This window comes from Drosophila albomicans, chromosome 2R, assembly GCF_009650485.2.
Source record: "Drosophila albomicans strain 15112-1751.03 chromosome 2R, ASM965048v2, whole genome shotgun sequence".
Classification (NCBI taxonomy): Eukaryota; Metazoa; Arthropoda; class Insecta; order Diptera; family Drosophilidae; genus Drosophila; species Drosophila albomicans.
Genome location: NC_047631.2, coordinates 29825616 through 29840020, shown reverse-complemented (window position 1 = coordinate 29840020; position 14405 = coordinate 29825616). Strand labels below are relative to the sequence as shown.

At 39.8% G+C, this 14405-nt stretch overlaps 3 protein-coding genes across 3 annotated transcripts in view; 1 reads left to right on the top strand and 2 right to left on the bottom strand.

Moving 5' to 3' along the window:
• Positions 1–6061, bottom strand: part of LOC117576396 (uridine phosphorylase 1) — a 239162-nt gene extending 233101 nt beyond the window's left edge. The window contains exon 1 of the mRNA XM_052006970.1: positions 6054–6061. The gene's annotated coding sequence lies outside the window, so the exon portion shown is untranslated. The remainder of the gene's footprint in view (positions 1–6053) is intronic.
• The window catches only part of LOC117573663 (G protein-coupled receptor kinase 2), a 58373-nt gene extending 47144 nt beyond the window's left edge, over positions 1–11229 (bottom strand). Inside the window, exons 1-2 of the mRNA XM_034256991.2 lie at positions 10319–11229; positions 5000–5034 (exon numbers count right to left, since the gene is read on the bottom strand). The gene's annotated coding sequence lies outside the window, so the exon portion shown is untranslated. The remainder of the gene's footprint in view (positions 1–4999; positions 5035–10318) is intronic.
• Positions 11230–11387: 158 nt separating this feature from the next.
• LOC117576530 (polyribonucleotide nucleotidyltransferase 1, mitochondrial) lies at positions 11388–14354 on the top strand. Its single transcript, XM_034261353.2, has 4 exons — positions 11388–11755; positions 11819–12238; positions 12357–13577; positions 13639–14354. Exons 1-4 carry the CDS (start codon positions 11616–11618, stop codon positions 14180–14182), a joined length of 2325 nt encoding a protein of 774 aa, XP_034117244.1. The 5' UTR covers positions 11388–11615; the 3' UTR covers positions 14183–14354.
• The last annotated feature ends 51 nt before the right edge of the window (positions 14355–14405 follow it).

Sequence of the window (14405 nt, the reverse complement as noted above, 5' to 3'; positions counted from 1 at the left end):
TTATTTCGTTTGTGTTTACATTTCATTTCGAATGCATTATTTTGCTGCTGTTTCTGTTGCTGTGATGCATTCACGTCTTAGTTGTTCTTGTTTTTAGTTTTTAGTTTCATTTTGTGGTCGGTCATTTGCATTAATTGGCAACAGCAGAGGCAACAACGTCGCTGCCCATTTTAATTGAATTTCCACAATGATCATAAACTTGACGCGTTTATTTTTGATTCGTGTTTTATTTCACTCTCTGTGTTTGTATTTTCTTGATTTTTATTTTATTTTCGCATTATTACTATTATTTTGCTTTGCTTTCTGGCACAAGGCTAACAATTGCGTTAAATGTTCACCGCATTGCTGTGTTTGCTACTTTTGTTGTAATTGTAATTGCAGTTGTTGTTGTTGTTGTTGTTTGGCGGGTTTATGAATGGTTTGCTTGTTGGTCAAGCCTTTTGGGTCTTTCGCCCGTGTAATGCATAAACAAATAAACGGATGAAAAAAAAACAAACACGACCATGACCAAACTTGTTAATTCAAATGTCGTAACATCAATCGATATATATTTTTGATATTATATCTATATCAATCAGCAAATGCATATATATTTTCATGTGCATTAATCAAATTCGTTTGCATATCCGGCGCAAGTAAATTTGCCTTACACAAAAGTAGTTTTTTTTCGCCCATTTTTACATTGCTTATTTTCCTCGCTAACGAATTTATCAATCAATGGGCAATGGCAATCGCAATGCCAAAAGGCAAATGGCAATCGGATGGCGCACATTCAATACTATTTCAATATATAATTTAATTTCATACTTTTTTACTGTCTTTCCATCTCGGACCAATTGAATTTTCGAGGCTATTACTACATTCAAAATATACCATAGTAAAGAAAATATACTATATCGTCAACCTTAATATATATATATTTCAATGTGGCCCTAATCATATTGGATTTGGCCAAAAGTTAAGCCGCAAGCTGTCCCAACTTGGGGTCAAAGAGTTAAGACATTGAATCTCTGGAAGGCAGACAAAACTGTCAACTGAACTGAGCAAGGCCAAAAATGCGTGTTAACTGCATGTTACATGCCACATTAAGCTTTACAATATTTTAACTATGCAAAAGCCAAGGGAACAATTGTCTGACCTTCAAGAGGGCAATCATCATAAATGCATTTAAATATTAAAAAAAAGAAGAAAATAAAGCATTGTGAACATTATGATGCAGCACTTTTGGCCTGTTAAGCAAATCTCACTGACAGCCGACCGTGGTGGCCAACTAACTGAAACCGCAGCCACAGATGACCACACCACAACGACAACGACGATGATGATGATGACCGCGACGCTGCCTTGCAACACACACACATACAGAGACAGACAGCGTGTGGCAAGTTGAGTTGACCTGAGCTGACGTCCATCTGCATATGCTTTATTTACTTCATGCTTGTGCAACAAAAGTAAAAAGTAAAAAATAAAAAGCAGCCTGCCACTCATATATATAAAAATAATATAGAAAAAAAGAGCGTCAATATTTGCTCAAAGTTTTGCTGCGGCACGTTACCTTTATAGCCGCTTTGTTGTTTTGGCTTTTATATTTTATTTCCCTTGCTTGCCTGCTGGCAAATTGGCCACCGCCGGACACAGAATCAGAGATGGTATGAAATATTTAAATTGTGCAGCCACAAATGGGCAAACAATGCATATATCATTTAGATCTGTGGGGATTAAAAATGCGCAGCGAACTAATGCTCAAGTTCATGTGAAATATTTGATAAAGCTTTTGAGTAAATAAAACGACGTGCATATAGAAATATGGAAATTCGAAAATATAAAGCGAACTTGCATACCAGTGAATCTCTAGTGAATTTTAAAGCCGCCTTTCAATCATTAGCTTGATGTGCGACAGCTGTGCCAAAAACTTGTCAGACACATTCAAATATTCGATAAAGCTTGGAATTTCATAAAGGCGTTCATATAGAATATGAAAACAAGAATAATACAGTCGGGAGTGCTCGACTCTGAGATACTCACAACCCATTGTTAATATAAAGTAAAACATACCAATTTAATATACCGAAAAAATACAAAAATATTCTTAGACTACTTGTTATATCGATATACACTCAAAATATACTGAATTGTCAACAATCACTGAGCGCTTTATTTGGTATATCGGTATAGAATTATACTCAAAATATAGCATAATATATAAAATTTACTAGACTGAATGCTTTATTTATTATATCGATATACTATTACATTCTAAATATACCATATAATACAAAACAGTCGACATCACTGAGCGCTTTATTTGGTATATCGGTATACTATTATATTAAAAATATACCATAGTATAAACACATAGTAGAGCACTTCATTTGGTATATAAATATACTAATATACTTAAAATATGCCACAGATTACTAAATATTCTAGATGGCCAACCTCGCTGAGTGCTTTATTTGGTATATCAATATACTAGCACACTCAAAATATACCGTACTATGCAAAATATACTAGACTGGACGCTTTATTTGGTATATCGATATACTATTACATTCAAATTATACCATAGAATACAAAATATATTAGATTATTAGTTCCACTGAGTGCTTTATTTAATATATAGATATGCTATTACACTCAAAATATACCATATTATACAAAATATACTAAATTGTCGACCTCACTCAAATTTTGAAGCCGCGCTTTAATCATAAAGTTGATGCACGACAGCTATGTCAAAACTTGTCAGACGCACTCAAATAAATATGCGAAAAAGGCAGAGAGAAATAGTTGAAAATACTCGAATTTAACAGGTAGGCGAGCGAGAGCTAAAGAATGACAACGTCCTACGACCGATCGCCGGCAAATTTATGAGCTCATAAAGATTTCAACCGAAAGTCATAATGACAAACTGCTGCTGCTGCTGTCCGCTGATGTCGCTGGCAATTGTGGGACGATTTCGATACTTGCACTTTACGAGTTACGAGTTTTTTCTTCTTTTCTTTTTTTTTTTGTGTGTGTTCGTTCACAGTTTTACATTTTCAGTTTTTCGCGTCAGTTGTTTTTTGTGTGTCTTGTGTCTGTTGCAATTTACTCTCGCGTACAATGAGTGACAAAACGTGGGAGAACAACTTTCAAGTTGGGGGCTGCAGCAACTATCAAAAAGCTGGCAACAACTGTTCCATAAAAATGGCCAAGTTTGCGTTGCGCTTGCCAAGTGCAACTCTCCAACATTTTCCCTCCTTCTATGTATATGTATGTATGTGTGTGTGTATGTGTGTTTGTTCTTTTACTTATTTTCGTGATGTTGCAACGCTGTCAAGCGTCAAAGTTTGCACTTTAATACCGCACAAAACTAAATCTCTTTTGGGGGATATACACTTACAACTTTATGCTTTGTAATAGTTTTACACAACAAAAAAAAACCTATTGATTGTTGCAACATTATTATAGGGTATTTCTTTGTTGTTTTTGTAGCGTTGACAAGTTGCTCGGCACGCCCAGAATTTAAAGAGGGCGGGCATTGGCAAATTACCTTAGCTAAACTTTCTGCACAACGACAACAAATGCAGCTCGCTTTTGTTGCCGTTGTAAAATAAAACAAAGCAGCAGCAACAGCAGCGGCAGGTGAAATGACAGAGACTGCAGTGCAACAAAAGGCAAAAGTTTATGGGGCACAAAAACACAACAACCGTTAGCACAACAACAACAACAACAAAACGCAAACTGTCGGCAAACCCAACGCAAAAGTTAAACACTAAAAATGTTTGTACAATTGTCGTTCTCTCTCTCTCTCTCTCTCTAGCTTTTCCATCTTTTTCTCATGCTGTGCTCTAGGTTATTTTTTTTTGTTTATGGCAGAGTGTACTAAATATTCCTAAACTAGCATTTTTCGAGGGGAGCGAGGGGGCAGCAATTGGCGACAGGCGACGTCAGTTGTCCCCAACGAGTTACGAGTGAACAGCAACAGCGGCGAAATTCAATTATTGACTGCACAAAAGGCAGAACAGTTCCACCGTGCAAGCGAACCACCCAAAAACAGAAAACCACAGCCATTAAATAAAACGCAGACGCGCTTTTAGCCAAGCGCCAAGCGCCAGCAATATCAGCAGCATCGGAAAAGGAAAAGATTTGCCCATTTATCGATGCACACACAATCGAAGCTCACAAGCTCAACAAAGTGTACATAAATTCAGTGTCATAAAAAAGAAGGAATGAAAGTCTACTCGACTGGAAGACACTCTTAAGGAAGACACTGAAGAAATTGTTGTAGGTTTTAATAAATTCAAAATTAAATGCTTCCAGAAAAGTCTATTATAAATAAATGGGATCAATCCTTAAACACAAACTTTGTACTAAATATAGTTAAGATATTTATAATCCCAGCAAACATTTAAAATATGTTTCATCCACCATAATAATATAAATTTTAAGCCTATACAGCTCAAGAACCCTCACTACAATCAACAAAGAGAAAAAGTTTGTAATAAACATAATCCATATATTTACACTTCCAACAAACATTTCTTGAGTACAAAATATATTTCATCCTGCTGTAATAATTTCAACTTAAGATCTCTGACTACAATCCATTAAAAGAAGAAACTCTGTCTTAAAAACTAATTTTAATATTTGTAAACGCATCAATAAACCTTTAAGCAGCTTTTCATCCTGCTGTCTGCACAAATATTTAAAACAATACAACCTAAGATCAAAAACTTAAATTTATCTACACCGTTTCTTACGCTTTAGCTAGCCTTCAAAACTTCCTCAAGCAGGGTATAAAAAAGGCAGCCGTGAAAACCAATAAAAATAAATACTTGAAATCACCTTTAGCTGGGGCAATAAATGTATGCATATAAATTTGTATATAATTTTAAGAGTAACCATAAATATTTAGCCTCAGCCAATAAAGAGGAAAATAAATAATACAAAAAACCAAAACTTAAATTAAGTTTATTTTAATTACCAAACATTAAAAGTATTTAAAGGTATTTACCTTGAGCGCTGCAGCGAAACCAGTTGCAGTTTTGTCTGTAAGAGCAAAAGTTAAAGTGGATTATTTAAATAGTTTGCAAAAAACGAATAATTAAGAAGTTTTCTATTAGCCACGTGATGCTATGAAACAAGAAAGGAAGGAACAGCAGAGAGTTTTATTGGCAAAAAATGGGAAAAATTATAAAATTGCTTATGGCGAGAGGATCTCACACACACACAGAACACACACAAAGTGCAGTCGAGTCGAGAAAGACCACCCAGGATTTGGCTTAAAGAGAATTCTTGGTAACAAAGCGGCGACCACAATGCTAACTCTGTCTCTACATCCCGCTCTCTCTCTCTCTCAGGCTCAGTTTTAGCGTTCTCGGCTCGCTGCGCAATATTGTTAATGAATTCTACACGTATGGCTGCGTTGCTCTGCTCTGCTCTGCTCTGTTCTCTGTTGGGCTGGGCGATTGGACGCGCTGGCACAAAATGTGGCCCCAAAGCCTGGAGCCTGGGGCGTAGAAGAAGCAGAAGCAGAGAAGGAGAATCAGAAGCCGAAGCCGAGGCATGAGCCAGTTTTGTCTGCCAGCCAGGCGCATTTTTTTTTGCTTATTTCTTTTTTGCATAAAAATGTCTGTCGATTGTTGTTGTTGTTGCTGTGGCTGTTTTGTTCTTTATTACATTTATTTTGTGTGCTGCTGTTGCCAAGTCGCAGTGTCAAGGTGTTGGCCACATGGCGCTGCTCATGCATATTTACAGCTGCCACAGCAACAACAACAACAGTTATTGCCACTGACTTTAGGAATGGGAGTTCAATGCACAAATGATTGGTTTTTAAGTGCATGGCGTTGATGATTTAACTTTTTGTTTTTCTGTTCTGTTCTGTTCGGTTTTGTTTTGTTTTGTCACGCTGATCTTTTGTTGTTTTCCCAAAGTTTCAATGACACTTTGAATAATTTTTTGCCTGTTTTTTTTTTCTCTGTGTGACTGACATGCTGATGGATCTTCGTTGTCCCATATTGCTGTTGACAGTAGAACAGCAAAATTCAATTCCAATTCGCACAAAAAAAGGTAAAAGGTAAAAAGGCTCAGCAGGTAACGTGCCAAGTTTTAAAGGTTCACGTGTCAAAGTGGCAATAACACTCAGTCAAAGCAAAGCCAAACGGGACGAGGGTTTGTCTTTAATCAAAATTGAGTGAACAAAAACTCTAAAGCACTGCCAAACCAACAACAACGGGACAACGGGACAACAAAAGGCCCAAAACAACTGCCGCTTGGCTGTTGGCCTTAAGCTCAAAAGTACTTTTTGCATACCCTGTTTTTTTGTTTCTTAGTTGTTTTGTATGCACATAATCAAAGTGGAACCAACAAATATGTTTTGTAATTTTGTTTTGAGGCTTTTCGAATTGATTTCAATAATTTCAAACAACATTTATGCATAATAAGTGAGTATTTATGTACTTTCTGAGCAATTGATTGGTATGTGCGCGTCTCATCAGCAACATCTTCGATATATTCTATACTATATATCTTTTATGAACCCGGAGCCGGGGGCGTTTTCTCAAATATGCACGCAAATAAAATGGCCGTAAGCCAAGAAGGAGCAACGAACACGTTCTAAGCAAAGCAAAGCAACTTACTGAGGCAGACACGCAAAAAAAATAAAAAAAATAAAAGAGAAAAGTTTAGCAAGGTCATTACAGAGGCAAGGTCGCCGCCTGTTCCCCGCTTGATTAGCTAAATTTTCTTATCAGGTGAAAGAGCGAGAGAGACGCATGCACAAGTAGACGGTAATAAGCCTTGAATACAGGAAATTAACTAAGCACACCTCTAGCATAGTTCATTTTACGCGTGCTCCTCTCATTTCTCCTCTTCACTCTCCTCTTAAGTGGCCCCAAAGTCTTTAACATTAATTCATCAGCTACCAGATACTTTGAGACCCTCTCTCTCTATCTCTCTCTTTCTTCCTTTAGTCGACTTTCAGCTAACGTCTAGCATAATGTTTACAATGTGGGATTAAATGGAATTTAAGTGAATTTATTGTCTGCTGTGTTTTTGGGAATGTTTTCCTAGCACATATACAAATTACACATAAAGATTATACTTAAGCTGATTAGATGCTGCCCCAGAAATTGAAAATCATTTCACATCTCTTGGCTCTTCAATTTGATTTTGGTATCAACACTTTAATTGAATTGAGTCTGTTGTGAAACTAACTCGTAACTAGAGACGACAATCATAAGTTCCAACTACAACTACAACTACAACGACAAATGTCAAATCCAATCATCACACATACACACGCACAATAGAAGCTGGTAATAAGATCAAATTCTGGGGAAAAACGGCAAGGATTAATTGGATTCGAAATTGACAATGAACTAGGAGACATCTCACACACACACAGCATTATATAACCACAACAAGTACAATATGTTTTCTATGGTTTCAGGTAGCTGGGAAATCGATTAAAGAGTCAGTTAGAGGGTATGTGAAAGGCGAGCATTGTTGTGCACATAATGCGAGCAAAGTTTATAATCCGTTTTGGCCTTTTTTGGCTCTTGTCTAGTTTTGTGTTGGTCGCAAAAATGAGTTAAGCTGATTTTCATGCGACTGTTTTTTCATTCTTTCTAATAGACTACGACGCTTAGCAACACACTCAATATAAAGCTGCTCCCAGTGCCACGCCCACAGGACAAGAGCGAGGGAGAGAGAGTGTGGTGTGGGTGTGCGGCAATTAATATCAATTCCGTTTGGCCATTAACATGGCCGAAAACATATTGGCTAACAAGTGTCAAAGTCGCGCCAAATTAGAGAGCCCAAAAGCCCAATGACGAAACGAAACGTGGCGCAAGGCGAGGCCAGAACTGGGATTGCAATTGGAATTGGAAGAGGAAGTAGAAGTGGAAGTGGATTGAGAATGGGAGACTGGCACTTTAACGCCATGACGCGTGCAAACGATGAGCAGCATGTGGCCAATCCCCAATCCTAGAACAGGACGAGACAGGAAAGGCCAAGCCAAACACGAATGGGTTCAGCATTACTGTTGCTGTTTTTGTTTTTGGGGCGCGTCGTTGTCCTGTTCTTGTTGATAATAATATTCGATTGAGTTTTATTTGCTTTGGGGTTTGGTCTCGTCCGGCTCAGCTCGGCTCGTCCTGCTCATTGATGGTTTATTGTCTTTGCAGTCAGACAATATACACATCATGTGTATTGTATTTTCTCGACCCATATGTGTTTCGTCTCGTTGTCTGTCTCTCTGTTTGTGCCCCTCCTGCAATTGTGACGCCAGCAAAACCCATCGGCAACGCCACTCGAATGCTTTTTATGGTGCCACAAAAATTATATATATGTATCATACGTATATATTCGCTGTCCACTTTGGCTAGGAGGCAGACACAATGGAAATGTGGCCATCGACGCCACATGTAACCAACTCTGGCCAACCACTCGCTGTTGCTCGCAAAGCAACTTCTCTCTCTAATGGTCACAGTTGGTCCTTCAAATTGAAAACGCAGCAACGTCCGCTGCTGACGTTGCTGCTGCCGCTGCCTCTGCCTCTTCTCAGCGTCGTTGATGAGTGATGAAGCGGAAGCGGCTGACGCTATCAGCAGCAAATGCTAAGCGCTCCCTAATTATGCAGCTCTGTCTGGCAATCGGCAATCAGTGTCACTTACAATGACACACAACAAAAACAAATGCAAAGAAGATAACAACAAAACACTACGCAACAGCAAATAAATACACTTCTCTCTATATATGTAACATATGTACTACAAATATATATCGAACACTTTGCGTGAGTTGTTCAAAATGTTTTAAATATAATCCATTTAAATCCTTCGAGTATTACAAGCTTTTAATGGCTATCAACGCATTTCAATAACCTCTCAATACTGTAAATTATTTAAAACTCTTTCAATAGAATATATTCAAATGCTTTCAAATGTTATCAGCCTATTAATATTTATTTAGTATAATGCTTATCAGCGTTTTTTAAGTGAATTCTGTGAGCTATTTATAAATATTCTTTGAAGGACTTCAACTTAGTTTTAATATTTTTTAATGCCTGTCAGTGGGTTCTAAATTCTGTGAATTATATAAAGTTTAAGTTGAATTAGTTCAATCACCATAATCTATTCAAATTCCCCCTCAACTGATTCATATTTATTGAATATTTCTTATCGGCATTATTTTAAGTGGACACTAAATTCTGTGAATTATATGAAGTTTAAGTTGAAGTAGTTTTGAATAACTGTAGATCAATATAAACTATTGAAATCAACGTTTTTTTAAGTGCACACAAAGTTCTATGAATTATTAAAAGTGCGGTAGATAACATAAGTTCAATATAATGCAAATTCTCACTCAAAGCATATTTATTTATTTAATTTTTCTAAATAGCTTTTAAAGCGCCACAAAATTCTGTGAATTTTATAAAAGCTTATTGAAATAGTAACTATAGATCAATATAATCTGTTCAAATTCTTTGAAAGTCCTCAAAATATTAGCATTTCTTTAATATTTTTAAATGCCTATCAGCGCATTTCAAGAGAACGCAAAATTCTGTGAAATTATTGAAAGTTTATTGAAATCGACAGTCTGCTAATTTATTATCTATTTTCAGTCTAAATTTAATTATTCCAGTTTCACGTAATTCAATTCGATTGATTGCTTATTAGCAACGATAAACAGTGTTTATTAAACATGAATGAATGATTTCGATATATTTGTACAAGGTTATCGATAACAGTGCGTGCACTCAGGAAAAAAGAGACAGCAAGATAAACAAGCGACACAAACTGCGGCGGCGACCGGAAGAGCGCAAAGCATAATGAGTGTCGTCGTGTTTGTCTTATTGTTGTTGCTGTCGGCTGTTGGCTGTTGTGCTAGCAATAGCAAGAAGAGGTTGAAGAGGCCTCAACCGATAAACATGAACAACAAGAGTGATAAGAATAGCAGAACAACGCAGCGCTGCGCAACGCAACGCAACGCGGATGCTTTCACTCTCAGTGGCAGGCCATAAAGCACTCAATGCTTCAGCAGTGCAACAGCATCAAAGGCATCGATTACGTTAATGAAATTGCGGGGTCCAAAAGCGTAACAGAGACAGACAACGTGTAAATTACAGTAAATACTTTAAAGCACTTATGCAGGCGAGTTGCAGAGCAGCCAGCTAATGAGGTGTGACAATTAAAAAACGACAGACAAATGGGCGCAGCTGACTGCCAAGTGGGCAAGACAGAGACGGCTATGTGGAGTGAGTGAACACTTAAAGGAAGTGGAGGGAATGGGGAGGAGGTAAGCGTATCGTTAGTAAATGAGGAATTTTTACCTTGCTTTGTTTTTTTTTAGCTTGTGCTTAATACACGGGTTTAGTATGCGGTTTTATTTTTCGGAATTTTTCGCAATAATCAGAAATGGGGACCTGATAAGCGGGCGCCGTTGATGATAACACACAAAATTCGCAGAAGAAATTAAGTAAGGGTCTCACTGTGCAACGCGAACAACGACAACGCCTAGTGCAGCAATTTTCCGGCTTTTCACACAGACACACGCGACAGCGTCAACGGTGACGTCGGCAGCGATAGCGGCAGCGGCGGCACGCTTTCTCAGGCAAGTTTTTTTGCTTTTTGGGATTATTGCTTTTGCTTCACTGTGCTGCTGATTTTTCTGTTTTGTTGTTGTTTCTGTTGTTGTTGCACGACACCAATATGTACTTTTATTTGTTGTTGTTTTTTTTTTTAATTTGACCGCATTTGTCGATTTTGGTTTTTCTTCTTTTTGTTGTTGTTGTTGTTGTCGGTGTTGTTGCTGTTGTTGTTGCGGCTGCTACAATAGCGGCTCTCTTTGCGTTTTGCTTTTGGCCAACACAACGCACACACTTACAAAGCACATGCACACACACCAACTCACGCGCGCAGCGAAACACTCACACACACGGCACACACACACACGCGTACGAGAAAGAGCAAGAGCGGCAGCGGCGACAGCAGCGGGGCGACGATCCAATGAAACACACACAAAATGCCAAAAAAATTTTCAAGCACTTGCGACTTTTTTTAATTTGGCTCTAGCACACAACACGCACGTTCAATTTTTGCATATAAGATGTTGCGGCGGCTTTTTTACACGACGCGTCTTGTGTATTAACCAAAAACCTTTTGAAGTTGTAGTAAATTTATACGTCGTCCGCGCAAGCAAAAGAGGTATACTACACCCACGTCCGTTCGTAACACAAATGCTGTTAAATAACAGTCACAGTCACTGGCGTTTAACATGCGCTGTAATACAACAGCAGCATAGAGAGCGTAACATCGTAATTGTATGCAACACGTTTGTATTTCGATAAATGTTACGCGACTGTTAGAGTTGCTATCGCAAACAGCTGACGTCACAAATGCCGATAACACTATTGTTATGAGTGAGGATCAAAAGTTGTGAATTTAAAAGTTTGTTGTTTATTAAAATGTTTAAGACGAGGTGTTAAATTGGTTTTAATTAATTAAAAAAAACCGTGTAAATATTTCTAGCATACATTCAGTTTTATGAATGCTTTGCATTGCACATTGTGTGATTGTGAAGATTACACGAGGTCCGTTACCGGCACATTTGCTTTTAGATAATTCGCAATGATTTTCACCCGGAAGACATGGAAATTGCTAAACAATCGACTGAAATGTTTGGCCATAGCCCGCCTGAATGACCGACGTTGTCTGCAGAGCAGCGTGCACAGCGATGCGCCCACCGTGGAAGTCAATTTCAGCAATGGGTAACTACACGTTTTTTATGCCTCACGCAAAACAATTTCGTAATTCATTCAAAACTTTCGCAGACGCAACATGACCATAAGCTCAGGAAAACTGGCGCGCTTTGCCAATGGCACCGCAGTCTGCCAAATGGGCGACACCGCTGTCATGGTCACTGCGGTAGCCAAAGCGAAACCAACTCCTGGTCAGAACTTTATGCCGCTCGTGGTTGATTATCGCCTTAAGAACGCTGCCTCGGGCCGCATTCCCATGAACTTTATGCGTCGGGAATTGGGACCCTCGGAGAAGGAAATTCTTTCGGCCAGACTCATAGATCGCTCCCTGAGGCCGCTGTTCAATAAGGATTATCGCAATGAGACGCAACTGGTGTGCAACATGTTGGCCATGGATGCGGTTCACTCGCCCGATGTGCTAGCCATCAATGCCGCCTCCATGGCTCTCTCTTTAAGTGATATTCCCTGGAATGGACCCATCGGCGCAGTGCGGTAAGTTTATGAAATGCCTATATTAAAAAAAAAGGGGGAAAACCCGAATGTCAAATTGTGTTCGTATCACAATGTAAACAATCTCCAATTTATAATGAACTGCTATTTACGCTTACAGTGTTGGTCTCTGTGATGGAGAAGTGCTCATCAATCCTACGCGCCGTGAACTGCAATCCTCGCAACTGGACTTGGTTGTCTCGGCCACCAAACAGAATCTAGTTGTTATGCTTGAGGGCAAAGGCAACGTGGTGCTGATGCAGGATCTGCTCAAGGCCATCAAACAAGGCACTCGCGAAGCACAATTCATCATACACGAAATCGAGAGACTACAGAAATCCTATGGCCGACAAAAGCGCACAGTGGATGCAATGCCAGAGCCGGAACCAGAAATCGTGCAAGCTGTGCGCAGCATGTGTGAGATGCGCCTACGTGAGATATTCCAAGACGAGCAGCACGACAAATTGTCACGGGACATGGCCGTAAACGATGTGCGCGCTAATGTCATTGATAAAGTGTGGTCTTCGTATCCGGACATTGAACCTGCAGCAATTGGCGAGGAGTTCAATCGCACGTGTCGTCTCATCTTTCGTGAACTGATCTTTGAGCGCAATCGTCGTTGTGATGGCCGCGATTACGACAGTCTCAGGAATATTAACTGCCAGGTGGACATGTATAAACCGTTGCATGGCTCCGCATTGTTTCAACGTGGACAGACGCAAGTCTTTTGCACCGTTAGCTTGGATTCACCCGAGAGCGCCATGAAACTAGACACGTTGGCAGCGCTTGAAAGCGGCGGCTTGAAAGCCAAGAACTTTATGCTGCACTACGAGTTTCCGCCATATGCCACAGGTGAAGTGGGTCGCATTGGGCCACTTGGACGTCGCGAGCTGGGACACGGTGCGTTAGCGGAGCGTTCGTTGGTGCCCACACTGCCACACGATTATCCATTCACGGTGCGATTGACATCGGAGGTGCTCGAATCGAATGGTAGCAGCAGCATGGCCAGCGTTTGTGGTGGCTCGTTGGCGCTTATGGATGCAGGTGTGCCGGTCACAGCACCTGCTGCTGGAGTGGCCATTGGACTAGTCACCAAATACGAGAATGATGATACGAAGCATCTGCAGGATTATCGCATATTGACTGACATATTGGGCATTGAGGACTACATGGGCGATATGGACATGAAAGTGGCGGGCACACGTAAAGGTTTCACGGCCATACAAGCGGATCTCAAAATACCCGGTATACCGCTGAAAGTAGTCATGGAATCACTGCAAAAAGCCACAGATGCCAAGTCGAAAATACTTGACATCATGGGTGAAGCCATCAGAGAACCACGGTTAGTTGAACTGCAATCTTTTCAAATACTATTTCTATAACTTATTCTTTTCTTTTACCAGCAAATACCGCAAAGAGTGCTGGCCTGTGAGTGAAAATCTAAGCGTAGAGCCGCATCAGCGTTCGCAGCTCATCGGTCCCAGTGGATTGCACATGAAGCGCATCTATCTGGAGACGGGGGCTTCTCTCACACCCGCCGACGACAGCAATTTCACTGTTTTTGCGCCCTCTCAGGCAGCTATGGATGAAGCCAAGGAGCTCATCGATGGCTACATGCAGAAGGAACGTGTGCCGGATTTGGAATTCGGTGGAATTTACTCTGCAAAAATCACAGAACTGCGAGACACGGGTGTCATGGTCATTCTGTATCCCAGCATGCCACCTGCGCTGTTGCACAATTCGCAGCTGGATCAGCGCAAGATTGCACATCCCTCGGTGCTTGGGTTGGAGGTGGGACAGGACATTCAAGTCAAATACTTTGGTCGTGATCCCGTCTCCGGTTTCATGCGACTCTCACGTAAAGTGCTTCAGGGTCCGGCGATTGGCATCACGCGCAGTCACAACAAGGTGGCAGCGGCAGATGAATCATCGTCTTCCTCCTCATGAGACGGAGATGTTCCTTCTCCTCTGACAGTTGTTTAGTTTATGTTGTTGATACGTTGTTCCTAGACATGCAACTGCATATTTTAAGTTATAAATTTTGTGTACATTAAAAACGTTTCATGTAAAATACTTTTACAACATAGTTAACAAAATACATTTTAAAAATTGCAAAACAATTTTGATTTCTTACAAAATTTACAAAGTACTAAAATATAATCAGTGAAGA

What these genes read in the sequence shown, in the direction of transcription:
- LOC117576530 (XM_034261353.2), top strand. Translation starts at nt 11,616, where the DNA reads ATGATTTTCACCCGGAAGACATGGAAATTGCTAAACAATCGACTGAAA. An exon ending in GGACCCATCGGCGCAGTGCG is followed by an intron (nt 12,239 to 12,356) that starts GTAAGTTTATGA and finishes TTACGCTTACAG; the next exon opens with TGTTGGTCTCTGTGATGGAG. An exon ending in GAAGCCATCAGAGAACCACG is followed by an intron (nt 13,578 to 13,638) that starts GTTAGTTGAACT and finishes TTCTTTTACCAG; the next exon opens with CAAATACCGCAAAGAGTGCT.